General features: G+C 40.8%; 1 protein-coding gene across 1 annotated transcript in view; it reads left to right on the forward strand.

Moving 5' to 3' along the window:
• Slc35f1 (solute carrier family 35 member F1) overlaps positions 1–14,323 on the forward strand; it is a 415,554-nt gene that overhangs the window by 358,792 nt on the left and 42,439 nt on the right. The window contains exon 4 of the mRNA XM_021174621.2: positions 8,831–8,990. Coding sequence (XP_021030280.1) covers positions 8,831–8,990 — 160 coding nt within the window. The remainder of the gene's footprint in view (positions 1–8,830; positions 8,991–14,323) is intronic.

The raw sequence follows: 14,323 nt of genomic DNA on the forward strand, positions 1-14,323 counted from the left end.
CCTCTGCTACCTATGTGGCTAGAGCCATGGGTCCCTTCATGTGTACTTCTCGGTTGGAGGTTTAGTCCCTGGGAGCTTTGGGGAGTCTGGTTGGTTGATATTGTTGTTCTTCCTATGGGATTGCAAACCCCTACAACTCCTTAAATTCTTTCTCCAACTCTTCCATTGGGCACCCTGTGCTCAGTACAATGGTTGGCTGCAAGCATCCACCTCTATATTTGTCAGGCTCTGACAGAGCCTCTCAGGAGACAGCTATATCAGGATCCTGTCAGCATGCACTTCTTGGCATCCACAATAGTGTCTGTGTTTGGTGACTGTATATGGGATGGATTGCCAGGTAAGGCAGTCTCTGGATGGCCTTTCATTCAGTATATGCTCTACACTTGTCTTTGTATTTCCTCCAGTGGATGTTTTGTTCCCCCTTCTAGGAAGGACTGAAGTATCCACACTTTGGTCTTCCTTCTTCTTGAGCTTCATGTGATCTGTGAATTGTATCTTGGGTATTCCATGCATTTGGGCTAATATCCACTTAACAGTGAGTACATACCATTTGTGCTCTTTTGTGATTGAGTTACCTCACCCAGGATGATATTTTCTAGTTCAATCCATTTGCCTAAGAATTTTATGAATTCATTTTTTAATAGCTGAGTAGTACTCCATTTTGTAAATATATCACATTTTCTGTATCCATTCCTCTGTTGAGGGACATCTGGGTTCTTTCTAGCCTCTGGCTATTATAAATAAGGCTGCTATGAACATAGTGGAGCATGTGTCCTTATTACCAACTGAAACATCTGAGTATATGCCCAGGAGAGGTATATCTGGGTCTACAGTTAATACAATATCAATTTTCTGAGGAACCTCCAGACTCACTTCCAGAGTAGTTGTAATGGCTTGCAATACCATAATCAATGGAGGAATACTCCTCTTTCTCCACATACTTGCCAGCATCTGCTGTCACCTGAATTTTTGGTCTCAGCCATTTTGACTGGTGTGAGATGAAATCTCAAGGTTGATTTGATTGGCATTTCCCTGATGAGTAAGGATGTTGAACATTTCTTTAGGTGCTTCCCAGTCATTTGATATTCCTCAGTTGAGAATTCTTTGTTTAGCTATGTACCCCGTTTTCAATAGGGTTACTTGATGCTCTGGAGTCTAACTTCTTGAGCTCTTTGTATATATTGGATATTAGCCCCCTATCAAATGTAGGATTGGTAAAGATCTTTTCCCAAACTGATGGTTGCTGTTTTGTCCTATTGACAGTGTCCTTTGCCTTAAGCTTTGAAATTTTATGAAGTCCTATTTGTCAATTTTTGATCTTAGAGCATAAGCCATTGGTGTTCTGTTCAGGAAAATCTCACTGTGCGCATGTGATCGAGGTTCTTCCCCCACTTTCTATTAGTTTCAGTGTCTCTGGTTTTATGTGGAGGTCTGTGATCCATTTAGACTTGAGCTTTGTACAAGGAGATAAGAATGGATCAATTTGCATTTTTCTACATGCTATCCTCCAGTTGAACCATCACCATTTGTTGAAAATGCTGTCTTTTTTCTCCACTAGATGGTTTTAGCTCCTTTATCAAAAAATCAAGTGACCATAGGTATGTGGGTTCGGTTCTGGATCTTCAATGCTATTCCATTGATCTTCCTGCCTGTTTCTTTATCAATACCATTCAATTTTTATCACTATTGCTCTGTAATACAGCTTAAGTTCAGAGATGGTGATTCCCCCAGAAGTTCTTTTATTGTTGAGAATAATTTTCCCTATCCTGAGTTATTTGTTATTTGAAATGAATTTACAAATTGTTCTTTCTAACTCTATGAAGAGTTGAGTTGGAATTTTGATGGTGATTGCATTGAATCTGTAGATTACATTTTGCAAGATGGATGATTATATTGGTGTATTCTTGGATTTAGTATGTGAGAATTTTGTTGAGTATTTTTGCATAGATATTCATAAGGGAAATTGATCTGATGTTCTCTTTCTTTTTTGGATCTTTGTGTGGCTTAGGTATAAGCATAATTGTGGCTTCACAAACTAATTGGATAGAGTTCCTTCTGTTTCTATTTTGTACAATAGTTTAAAGAATATTGGTATTAGGTCTTATTTGAAGGTCTGATAGAATTCTGCAATAAAACTATCTGGTCTTGAGCTTTTTTTGGTAGGGAGACTTTTAATGACTGCTGCTATTTCTTTAGGGGTTATGAGACTGTTTAGATGGTTATCTGATCCTGACTTAACTTTGGTACCTAGTATCTGTCCATAAAATTGTCTATTTTATCAAGATTTTCCAGTTTTGCTAAGTATAGGTTTTTGTAGTAGGATCTGATAATTTTTGTTTTTCCTCAGTTTCTGTTGTTATGTCTCCATTTTCATTTCTGATTTTGTTAAGCTAGTGTATGCTCTCTTCAGTATCTTTTTGGAGGCACTTAGAGCTATACGTTTTCCACTTAGCACTACTTTCATTGTGTCCCATAAGTTTGGGTATGTTGTGTCCTCATTTTTTTTAAATTCTAAAAAGTCTTGAATTTCATTATTTATTTCTTCCTTGACTAAGTTATCAATGAGTAGAGCATTGCTCAGCTTCCATGTGTATGTGGGATTTCCATTGTTTTTGCTGTTATTGAAGACGGACCTTATAGTCTGTGGTGATCTAATAGGATACATGGGATAATTTCAATCTTCTTGTATCTGTTGAGGCCTGTTTTGTGACCAATTATAAGCTCAGTTTGGGAGAAGGTACCATGAGGTGCTGAGAAGGTATATTCTTTTGAGTTAGGATGAAATGTTCTACAGATAGTTAAACCATCTGGTTCATAACTTCTATTAGTTTCACTGTGTTTCTATTTAGTTTCTGGTTCCATGATCTGTTCATTGATGATATTGGGATGTTGAAGACTCCCACTATTATTTGTGAGGTCCAATGTGTGCTTTGAGCTTTAGTAAAGTTTCTTTTATGAATGTGGGTGCCCTTGCATTAGGAGCATAGATGTTCAGAACTGAGAGTTCATCTTGGACAATTTTTCCTTTGATGAGTGTGAAGTGCCCTTCCTTATCTTTTTTGATAACTTTTGGTTGAAAGTCAATTTTATTCAATATTAGAATGGCTACTCCAGCTTGTTTCTTGCGACAATTTGCTTGGAAAATTTTTTCCAGCTTTTTACTCTGAGGTAGTATCTGTCTTTGTCATTAAGGTGCATTTCCTGTATGCAGCAAAATGCTGGCTCCTGTTTATGTAGCCAGTCTGTTAGTCTATGTCTTTTTATTGGAGAATTGAGTCCATTTGTCTTAATAGATACTAAGGAAAAGTGATTGCTGTTTCCTGATATTTTTGTTGTTAGAGATGGAATTTTGTTTGTATAGCTGTTTTCTTTTGGTTGTTGAAAGATTAATTTCTTAATTTTTCTGGGGTGTAGTTTCCCTTCTCGTGTTGGAGTTCTCCATCTATTATCCTTTGTAGGACTGGATTTGTAGAAAGATATTGTGTAAATTTGTTTTTGCCGTGGAATATCTTGGTTTCTCTATCTATGGAAATTGAGAGTTTTGCTCGGTATAGTAGCCTGGGCTGGCATTTGTGTTCTCTTAAAATCTATACAATATCTGCCCTGTATCTTCCAGCTTTTATACTCTCTGGTGAGAAGTCTACCTGTATATGTTACATTACTTTTTTCCCTTACTGCTTTTAGTATTCTTTCTTTGTTTTGTGCATTTGGTGTTTTGTGTATTATGTGAAGGGAGGAATTTCTTTTCTGTTCCAGTCTACTTGAAGTTCTGTAGGTTTCTTGTATGTTTATTGGCATCTCTTCTTTTTGGTTAGGGAAGTTTTCTTCTATAATTTTGTTGAAGATATTTACTGGCCCTTTAAATTGGGAATCTTCACTCTCTTCTATACCTATTATCCTTAGGTTTGGTCTTCTCATTGTGTCCTGGATTTCCTGGATGTTTTGGGTTAGGAGCATTTTGCTTTTAGCATTTTCTCTGACTGTAGTGTCAATGTTTTCTATGGTATCTTCTGCACCTGAGATTTTCTCTTCTATCTCTTTTATTCTTTTGTTGATGCTTTCATCTATGACTCCTGAACTCTTACCTATGTTTTCTTTCTTCAGGGTTATCTCCTTTTGTGATTTCATTATTTTTTCTATTTCCCTTTTCAGATCCTCAATGGTTTTGTTCAATTTATTTACCTGTTTGTTTGTGCTGTCATTCTTTAAGGGATTTTTGTGTTTCTTCTTGAAAGTTTTCTATCTGTTTCCCCATGTTCTCCTGTATTTCTTTAAGGGAGTTATTTATGTCCTTCTTAAAGTCCTCTATCATCGTCATGAGAAGTGTTGTTAAATCAGAGTCTTGCTTTTCCAGTATGATCTGGTATCCAGGACTGGTGGGAGAACTGGGTTCTGCTGATGCCTCTCACCATCTGGTTAACTCTAGTGCTACCTCCCCTTGCTATCTCTGACTGAATCCTGTCTCTCCTGTGATCCTGGTTGTCTCAGATCTCCTCAGAGTCCAGCTGCCCCTGGTGTGACCATGCTTCCAAGATTCAGTGATCCTGGGTGTGTTAGAGCACCTAGGAGTAGCACTTCCTCTGGGTGTTGTGGGACTGGGTGCAGAGCCAGAGCCCAAAGTCTGCTCAGGGTACCAGCTCAGACTGGAAGGAACCCATGCCCCTGGGTGCAGTTCTGTGTGCAGAGGGGATGACTGCTCCTGGGCCAGCCACCGTACCTCTTGAATTAAAAAACCCACCAGCATTGTCCCCTTGCATCCTTCTGACCTTCCTGCTGAGTCATCTGCCCTGATTCCCAGTCAGTTCTGTGTGCAGAGGGTTCCTGTGTCCCTGGATCCTGGGGTTCCAGTGTTGGGGCAGATGTTGTGGCCTCATCTATGATCCTGGGTGAGTTAAAGTAACTGCACATTTTCACATTTCTTATTGAAATAATTGTTTTGGTCAAAGATCCCATCTCTCTTTCCATTTATTCATACTGCTAACAATTTAAAATCATTTTCCTTTAGACCTTGCTTTCACATTAAAATAGATGAAACATTCATTGGTTTTTGAAACCAAGGGAATAAACATGAGTTTTCCACCCTTGATAACTTTGGTTTAAATGTGGCTCACTTTAAGCTAAAGCAAGTCTGATCTTGTTACCTGTAATTCTCCATGCTTTTAGGGTGAGCAATAATTGCAATGAACTCAAATCCCTCCAAAATATGTAAAGAATATGGAAAGTATTGCTTTTGAAAGCTAATTCACATAAGCCGTTTAGTAACAGTATTAGAGGTGAGCTTGCTCACATTTTCTTATTTAACAGTCCCAGTGGTGGGCAGCTATTATAATGTCTGTCTGTTTTACTATGATCTGACCAAAGTCCTCACTAAGATGTTATGCTGGAGGGAAAAAAGTCACTAAAAACTAATAACCGATTTATAAATCATGGATGCCAAACAGCTTCTCATCTATAGTGATAGGCACTATGGCAAGGCCTCAGGTGTAGCAGCTCAATGTAGTTGCCATTGATTTCCACTACAATGCTCTTCACAAGCATCAGTATTTGTAACTACTGCTGGGACTACTGTGCAACCTTCAGTGAATCACTCTCTTGGGACTTAACTTTCGAGTGCCCAACTTTCAAACTAGATTTGGTTCTTCTGCACTGGGGAAATGCTACCCCAAAATGGTGTTGATGCATGTGTAGGACTGCTTTAAGAGCAAGGGCATGAGTGGTAGTTTTCTTCAGAGAGAAGCTGCAGTCTTGTAAAATGAAGAGTTGAAGCAGAACTCCAAATGCCACTAATGACTTGGATTACCTCTAATGTCATTTCTGGACGTCATAGGTGTGTCCATTGTTCAAGCACCGTTACTGAGCCCCACTCCATGTCAAGCACCAAACTTCTCTTGAACAAGCATCATATGAGACCCAGCTTGATGACACTCTTATTTCCCTTCTCTTCTTTGTAAACACCTTTCTTCCTTGGTTACCACTTGATACTGACATACCCACACCATGGTGCTAGAGGATACAGGGCTCACCAAGTGCTCTGGTGTTTTCAGTAATGCTGAGAGATAAAATGGCTCACTTCAGCCCTTATCAAAGCCTAGATGATGTGAATGGAAGCCTTCAGCTCTGTGGAAAGATTCCTTCCAGTCAGATGCCATCCCAACTGTATGGCAAATGTGAAATATTTCAGCTTAATCCAATCATTTTTTAATTTGCAAAATGAAGCAGTGATTCTATTGCAGTGAACAATTTTCATTGGCAAACTGAAATTTCATTACACGGCATCTGAAGCCAGTTGTAAAACCTAACATCGTGCATATAATCACATCAGATAGGTCATTAACTTACATTGTTAATTTAACCATGCAGTGAGCAACTATGGGCTTCTCAGAACAATCCCACTAACTGCTGCTGCTTTTACAGAGCCCCTTCAGGAATGCTGTGTGCCTTGATACAGTTCTCCCAATGCTACTTGGCATAACATTCACATGGTGCGTCATCACTATAGCTCTGTCATCTTACAGCAACCCTGGATATGATTGGGTACACTGAGTTATGTCATTTGGCAAGAGAACAATTTAACACATAGAGACACATGAGAATCTGTTCACATCACAAGCACCTTTGGGTATAGTGGGGATTCTGATTGCTGCTTATGCTGCCAATCGACTAGTTTGACATTCACAAATACCATGTGAATACCAAACCTTTCTCAGACCTTACTGGTCTCAAAGGGTGGGTTTTGATGCTTCAAATCCTTAGAAATCCATGTGTCCTTGTGTAATAACTACTACTGGATACTTCTCATGAGCCTGGTAGAATTCTGCATCTTAGAAACAGGCATGTGGGTAAATCTGACTTTATGCAGAAAATGCCATGTTAGTTAAGTAGGCTTGAAATTGGTATTGTGAAGGAGAATAATGTGCAAGACTATTAGATGGGAACCAACTTCATCTTCAGATCCCAGAGGCTTCCTTGAGTGCACCTAAAGGGAAGGGACATGGGAGATTCAAAACTTGGGTAAACCACTTCAGAAGTGGGAGAGCTCCAGGAGTAAAGGCTCTGGGGCTAGCAGGAAGGCCTTCTTCCCAGTAGGAGAGAATGCTAGCTGAGTTTCTATTGTACAAATGGGAGAAGTTGGCATGAATATGGATGCTAGACATTTAGAAGGTGGAAGCGGCAGATTGTACTGATCAATGGGAGGTGGGCAGTGGGAGTGGAAGAGTAGTAGAGATCCCTGGCCTCTGCTGGCAACTGCAGGATGCATGGCAAGTGCTGGGAATTCCAGCATGGATTTGTACAAGCTATAAGGCAAAGCACAAGTTTTTAATTTATGCTCCAAATGGAGGTTGATGTCTTGTGGAACATCGGTTTGCCTAGTGGAGAGACACATCACTGGGCAATGATTTTTTTTTTTTTGATGATTTTCTGAAGTGATAAGGACATATCCACATCCATGGAGCCTAAAAAATTTAGAGACTTACATATAGTCTTTAGGGGCCTCATGTTTTAAACTACTTTGTTCCTTCTTTCTTCTTCTTTCTTCCTCCTCCTCCTCCTCCCCCTCCTCCTCCTCCTCCCCTCCTCTTCCTCTTCCTCTTCCTCTTCCTCTTCCTCTTCTTCTTCTTCTTCTTCTTCTTCTTCTTCTTCTTCTTCTCCTTCTCCTCCTCCTCCTCCTCCTCCTCCTCCTCCTCCTCCTTTTCCTATTTCCTTTTATTAAACTAATTTATTATAATTGAGACAGAGCTTCACCTAGCTCAGGCTATCCTCCAACTCAGTGCATATTTAAGCATGATCTTGAACTTCATGTTTTTCTTCCCCTAGGTCTATAAGCACACACTACCATGACATGTTTTATACTATGCTGGGGGAATTGTGCATGCTGGTAAAGCAATATGCCTGCTGAGCTGTATCTTCAGCCCATTTGTTTTTTCAGACATGTTCTCTCTATATAGCTCAGGTTGGCCTCAAACCCTGCCTGATCCATCTGCCTCAGCTTCCCTTCTGCTTAGATTACAGGTGTGACCTACCATGCTCAACACTAAAATATGTCCCTATGCATTAACCCTGAGCTTTGAACTGGTTGCTAGGGAGGCCTGTTGGGGTTGTTGGTTTTTGCTAGTAAGTCATAGAGCTCTCCTGGGTGTGATTGCCCAATGCCAGAGAGCAGGGCCTCTGGATCTCAGCACAGTATTCTTCTCCTGTCTTCATGTTGTCTATCCAGCTCACTAAAGGCATTATACCAGCTCTCAGGGATTTGTGTCAGGTGGAGTCACACTATTTTTTGCACTGCTATATACAGTGGTATTAAAAAAGAAACAACAACCCATCAGATTTTAAATAATTTCCAGTATTAGAAAGGAGATAATTGCCCAAGAAAAAGTAAGTACACATTTTCTAAGTTATATTAATTTGAAAAACATTGTAAACAAAACCTATGGCCTCACCATTCATTTCCATATCTACTCCTGAAGTGTTAGAAGCATGTAAAATGGTTCAAGGTATTTTTCCATGGCCGAAGTGTCCTCAAGAACATTGTCAGGACTCTGAAAAAAATGGGCAGCAGAGCTGTCTGGACACAGAAGAAGACAGGAAAATCCTCACCCCTGTCTATACTTATCAATTTGTTATCGTCCCTTCCTTCAAGTTTCAGGGATATTAGTGATTAAATGAGGAACACAGCTGGCTTGTGTCTAAGTCTGAGGGGGCTTTGACTGCCTCTGCTCTGGCTCTGAGTGAGTACTTTCCAGGGAAAAGCTTGCTGACAGAGTGCCACCTTTCCCTGTGTGCTGGTGGTATCCCTGACTCTCACTGTGGTTTCTCTTGACACTCCCAATAGCTCCTGGACTGTTTTGTGATCCCGGTGGTGATTTTGCTCTCCTGGTTCTTCCTGCTGATCCGGTACAAGGCTGTGCATTTCATCGGCATCGTAGTCTGCATCCTGGGTATGGGCTGCATGGTGGGAGCAGATGTGCTCGTGGGAAGGCACCAGGGAGCAGGTGAGTTTTGGAGTGGCCACCAGGTCACACACCTCTATGAGTGAGACCAAAAAGAGACCTAAGGTGTCTGTGCTTAGGTAGAAACTCCTAGGAACTTGGTTCTTCCTGTGGCAGAGTCCTGTTCAGTATTTTTTTCCCCACATGCAAAGTTATAGCACATAGAAGGCCCTGATACATATGCCCTGGGTGGATATAAGATGTAAAATTCAGAGACATTCACACAGTTGTTAAAACTGAAGTCATCATCTATGTGGAGGAAAGTTTTGAAGGTCAGAGCCACTGACCTGGAACAGTTTTCAAAGGTAGTATGGACAAGTTAATCAGCAACTCAGCCACAAAGCCCTCCCTGCTCCTCCTCACCCAGCCCCAACTCTGCCAAGGCAGAGAGAGACAAAATCTCCAACCTACTGGGTAAAGGTTGGTTTACAGGCCAGAGAATGGATATGTAGAGTCTGCAGACCAGAGTAGGATGTGCTGTGTGCCAGCATCTACCTGCCATTTCATGCATGTGTTTGTTTGTGTGTGTGTGTTTGTATGTTTGTTTATCTGTTTTAATGGGAAGAGTTGTTATGTTGATCAGAGCTTGCAGACTTCTCAGTCAGAGCTCTGTGACTTGGTCAGCCAACTTTTGTGACTCTTAAGGGGAAACCCTGATTCCAGTGGCTTCTGGAAAGACCTTCCTAATGTGTTTCAATTCTTGTGCTACAGAAAGAATTTTAGTTGGTGGCTCAGTGTCTGAAAGATCTCAGGGGTCCAGGTTAGTTGAGACTGCTGGTCTTCTTATAGAGTTTCTCTCCCTCCTTAGCTTCTTCCAGCTTTTCCCTAATTCAACCACAGGGGTCAGCAGCTTCTGTCCATTGGTTGGTAGCATCTGCCTCTTTCAGCTGCTTGTTGGGTCTTTCTGAGGGCAGTCATGTTAGGCCCCTTTTTGTGAGCAGACCATAGCATCAGTAATAGTGTCAGGCCTTGTGGCCTCCCTGTGAGCTGGATCCCAATTTAGGTCTGTCACTGGACCTGCTTTAGGACTGCTGGGCCTGGACTCACTCAGAGAAGATGCACCTAACTCTCAAGAGACTGGAGGCCCCAGGGCATGGGGAGGTCTGGTGGGGTGGTGATGGAGGGTGTCTTAGTCAGGGTTTCTATTCCTGCACAAACATCATGACCAAGAAGCAAGTTGGGGAGGAAAGGGTTTATTCGGCTTACACTTCCATGCTGCTGTTCATCACCAAAGGAAGTCAGGACTGGAACTCAGACAGGTCAGGGAGCAGGAGCTGATACAGAGGCCATGGAGGGATGTTCTTTACTGGCTTGCCTATCTCTGGAACACAGCCTCTTTGTGCTTCCAGAAAACACTTCCCAGAAGATGTCACCTCAACGATGCTGGTCTCTTCTTAATCANCGCTAATTTCTTAGCTCCAGCTAACCAGCATCAATAGTCCCAGTAATGCAAAGTTTTTGCTTTAGTAGTTCTGGTATTTTGTTAATCACAGCTGATTCTTCAGCCCCAGCTAACCAGAACTACAAAATATTCACAATAAAAACAGCAATGGCCCTGAAGAGAGTCTTTAATTTTCCCTCTGAAATTTCACAAACCAGGCCTCCATCTTCTGCACTGTTCTCAACATTATCTTCCAAGCTCCTACACAACATCTGACAGAGCTCTTAACAACAAATGGATCTTCAAGCCCAAAGTTCCAAAGTCCTTCCACAGTCCTCCCCAAAACATGGTCAGGTTGTCACAGGAATACCCCCACTCTGCTGGTACCAATGCTAGAGTGGATATATTGTGTAAAGCCTAATTGTCCACAATGGGAAGGNCCAGAAGATATGCCCTTCACCAGCTCTATAAGACGCAAATTGGTGAGAGGGGCACCAGCACATTTGAAGGGTTTTGTTCTTTCCCTTTTCCTTGTGCCAGATCTTAGCATTGGAGATGCTTCTGCTCAATTAGATGAATTAAATTCACTGGGTTTAGTTGGATTCCNAGGTAACAAGGGCCAGGTGGCAGCATTGAATCGCCGGAGACAAGGTGATTCTAGTTATTATAATGGACAGCGTAGACAAAAGAATGTTTATAATAACATACCCCATAATGGTCAGCACAGGAGAGGTGAAACTTATAATGGCATGACTCGCTTGGACCTTTGGTACTGGCTAATCAATCATGGTGTTTCCACTGCTTGTGGACGTTGTACATCGTGGTGCGGAGCCTAGTGCGCACCACGATGTACAACGTCCACAAGCAGCTCATTTTCTAAAGGTCTTAGAATTGTTCTTTCTTCTAAAATGTTAATAATGAACGATCAGAATTGGGGTGATTTGCTTTATGAGACAAGGCTGCATGAAGTCCCTGAAATGATGTCCTTTATGTTACATCTTAGTTGTTTACACACACACTGCTTGTGGACGTTGTACATCGTGGTGCGCACTAGGCTCCGCACCACGATGTACAACGTCCACAAGCAGCTGCAAAGTGAGTCCCAGGACAGCCAGGGCTATACAGAGAAACCCTGTCTCAAAAAAAAAAAAAAAAAAAGAAGAAGAAGAAAAAGAAGAAGAAAAAGAAGAAGAAGAAGAAGAAGAAGAAGAAGAAACCCTATAAACAGCTAAAGCTGCAACACAAAATAAAAGGGAGATGTCTTCAGTCCCCTGGACCTGCAGTTGAGCTATTATGAATCCCTACCTCAGCAGATGGTTTGGAAATACAAACCCACCATCTCCCCAATTTTCCTTTGAGAAACACTTTTTCTGTGGCTGATTGATACATACTGTTTCAAAGGTCTGACTATGTGCTTCATACATAGAATCAGTGTTCTTGATAGTTTCTTTCAAACTCATCATATAGTATTCTGCCTGATTAAATGTCTAAGCTTTCTGGGCACTATATAAACACAGATGAAACAGAAATAGATATTCTTAGTTACAAAAATTTTGGCTATTGCTCTGGTTGTCCACTCTGGTCATCATCTTATTTCATAGTCAATCAAGACAGTTACAGCGTTTTGACCCTAAATAGTAACTTAACTTTGAATTGTATTATTAGATTATTGACACTAATCCTGTAAAAATGTTTTCTGGCTCTGAAGTGATAGGAAAATGGTACTAGTTAAGAAAAAGACAGGAAATCCATTGGAGAGCCTTTCCTTAAGCGATCACTTATAATAGAAATGCAATAAACCACAGTGAGGTAGCACAGTACTGTCCTTATTGACCTGCTTGAGGCTCATGGCATTGCCTTTTGTGATATGCAAAGCACCAGTGATAACAGAACTAAATCTGGTCACTGTAGAGCATACTCTGTGCTACTAAAATAGTGCCCAAGAGTGTAGATGGATACCTCAAGGTCTGCCCAAATATAAATTCAAGGACTCATTGACTACACATACTTTATCTCTATAAAATATTAAATTGGGCAGGAAGCTCAACTGTCATATATATATTTTAAAACACACTGGTTCTGAAATCAATATAATTTTAAATATCTATGCATTATTACTAAAATTATCCCACTAGTTTCTTCTTTTACATCACAGTGGGTTCAATTGCATTAACCAGCCAAGATCACCAGGCTTTTCTGAAATACTTTTTGTATTCACAAGAACTTTAATGAAACATTTGACTCAGATAAATCCTTATAATCATATTGGGAGCTTTTCAAAGGAAAGGAGAATATCTGAATTTTTTTAATATTGTTTAAACCCTGTTTCTCCTTAGATGAAGATTTTGACAATTCCATACCTAAATATGCTGGTTTTAACCCATTTACAATTAATACTGCAAACAGTGGTCAAAAGCAGGTACCCAAGCTCCTGGCATTGGAGACCTCACTTTGACACCCATGGAATACCTATCATGGGTATAGCCAGTCACCTACCATAAGAACTTTCTACACCATTAAGCTCTACAAAAGTATATTTCTTTGTCAAGTTGGTGGGCCTAATATTTAGAGGCTCTATTTTCTCTTAGCTCCCATCTGCCCCTCAGGACTCTCTGAAAGACCATCCTTGCTCTTGCTGCTGTGACTCGTGGAAGATACCCAGTAGACAGTGGAAATGGTAGGAATGTTGGAATATTCATTAGAGCCCCAGAGATACTCCACAATGGCCTCTACTTTTCTAACTTGTGGATATAAAGAGAAAGGGTAAAAGTAATAAGATGAATACAAAAATGAAAATCATACCCTATCCTAAAATATATTGCTTCTCCAAAAAGTAGCCCCTTTATACTATAATAATTGCATCTTTAACTTCATTTGTGATAATGTTAACAATTTATTATTAGTTATAAGTCTATATTTATTTTAAGGAAAACAAAATACTTTTCCAGAGCCTGACAACTTAACACAGTCAATTGAAAGTGACATGTTGTTGTTGTTGTTGAACACTCCCCACCATGAGGCACCTTCCCATCAATTATCTCATTATAGTTTAATAGCACTGAAAAAATTCTCATGTTTCATTCTCAAAAATCAAGGTAAACTGTGTCACTCAAATGTAAAATCTTTGCAATTTTTCTATTCCACACAGTTCTTACTTTTCTATAATTGCATCTTGTTTATTTGAAGGTGTTTTTAAAATAGTTACTTAGAGTAAATAAGCATCCTAAATTGCCCAGGATGGTGCATTGATCTGACATGAAACTTTAAAGTTAAAATTTAGTCCCATGAAAACAACACAGTTGGTCCACTATCTAAAACACCAATGTATTTGAAGGAATGGGTACATTTTCATCAAGGGACCTAGCTGTCTTCTAATATTTCCAAATAGTAAAACTGGTTCTTGAATTAGTGACAACTCAATGATTTTTAGAGAAACTTGGCTCTTCTAGTAACTCACATAGCAAATGTATTATGGGAACTAAAAGGGGGCCTGGGAAAGAGGGGGGAGGGAGGAGAGCCCACGACCGGCCAGAATTCCACCTATGCTAGTCAGGCAGATGCAGGAGGGCTGCCAGAAGCTTTCCACTCAGCCCCGGGTAGGCATCCAAGCCTCTGACCCACTCGACTGGGGGTGGACAAAGGGCAGCCCCCAAAACCAAAAGGGGCCCCAGGGTTACACCCTGTAGCCCCAGGGTTATTGGAGAGAGGGCATAGGGAAGAGAGGTTCCCACACAGGTGAGAGTCTGTGCAGATGAACAGAGACAGTCTATGGTTTTAGAGCTTTATTGTAGAAAGGCAGGGAAAAGAGAGAAGGTGGAGAGAGAGAGAGAGAGAGACCAGCCATGGCCAAAAGGAGACAAAGGGGAGAGGGAGAGGGAGAGGGAGAGGGAGAGGGAGAGGGAGGGAGGGAGGGAGAGAAGGATAGAGGAAATGAGAGAGAGGGAGGGGAGAGAGA

Source organism: Mus caroli, chromosome 10, assembly GCF_900094665.2.
Source record: "Mus caroli chromosome 10, CAROLI_EIJ_v1.1, whole genome shotgun sequence".
Classification (NCBI taxonomy): domain Eukaryota; kingdom Metazoa; phylum Chordata; class Mammalia; order Rodentia; family Muridae; genus Mus; species Mus caroli.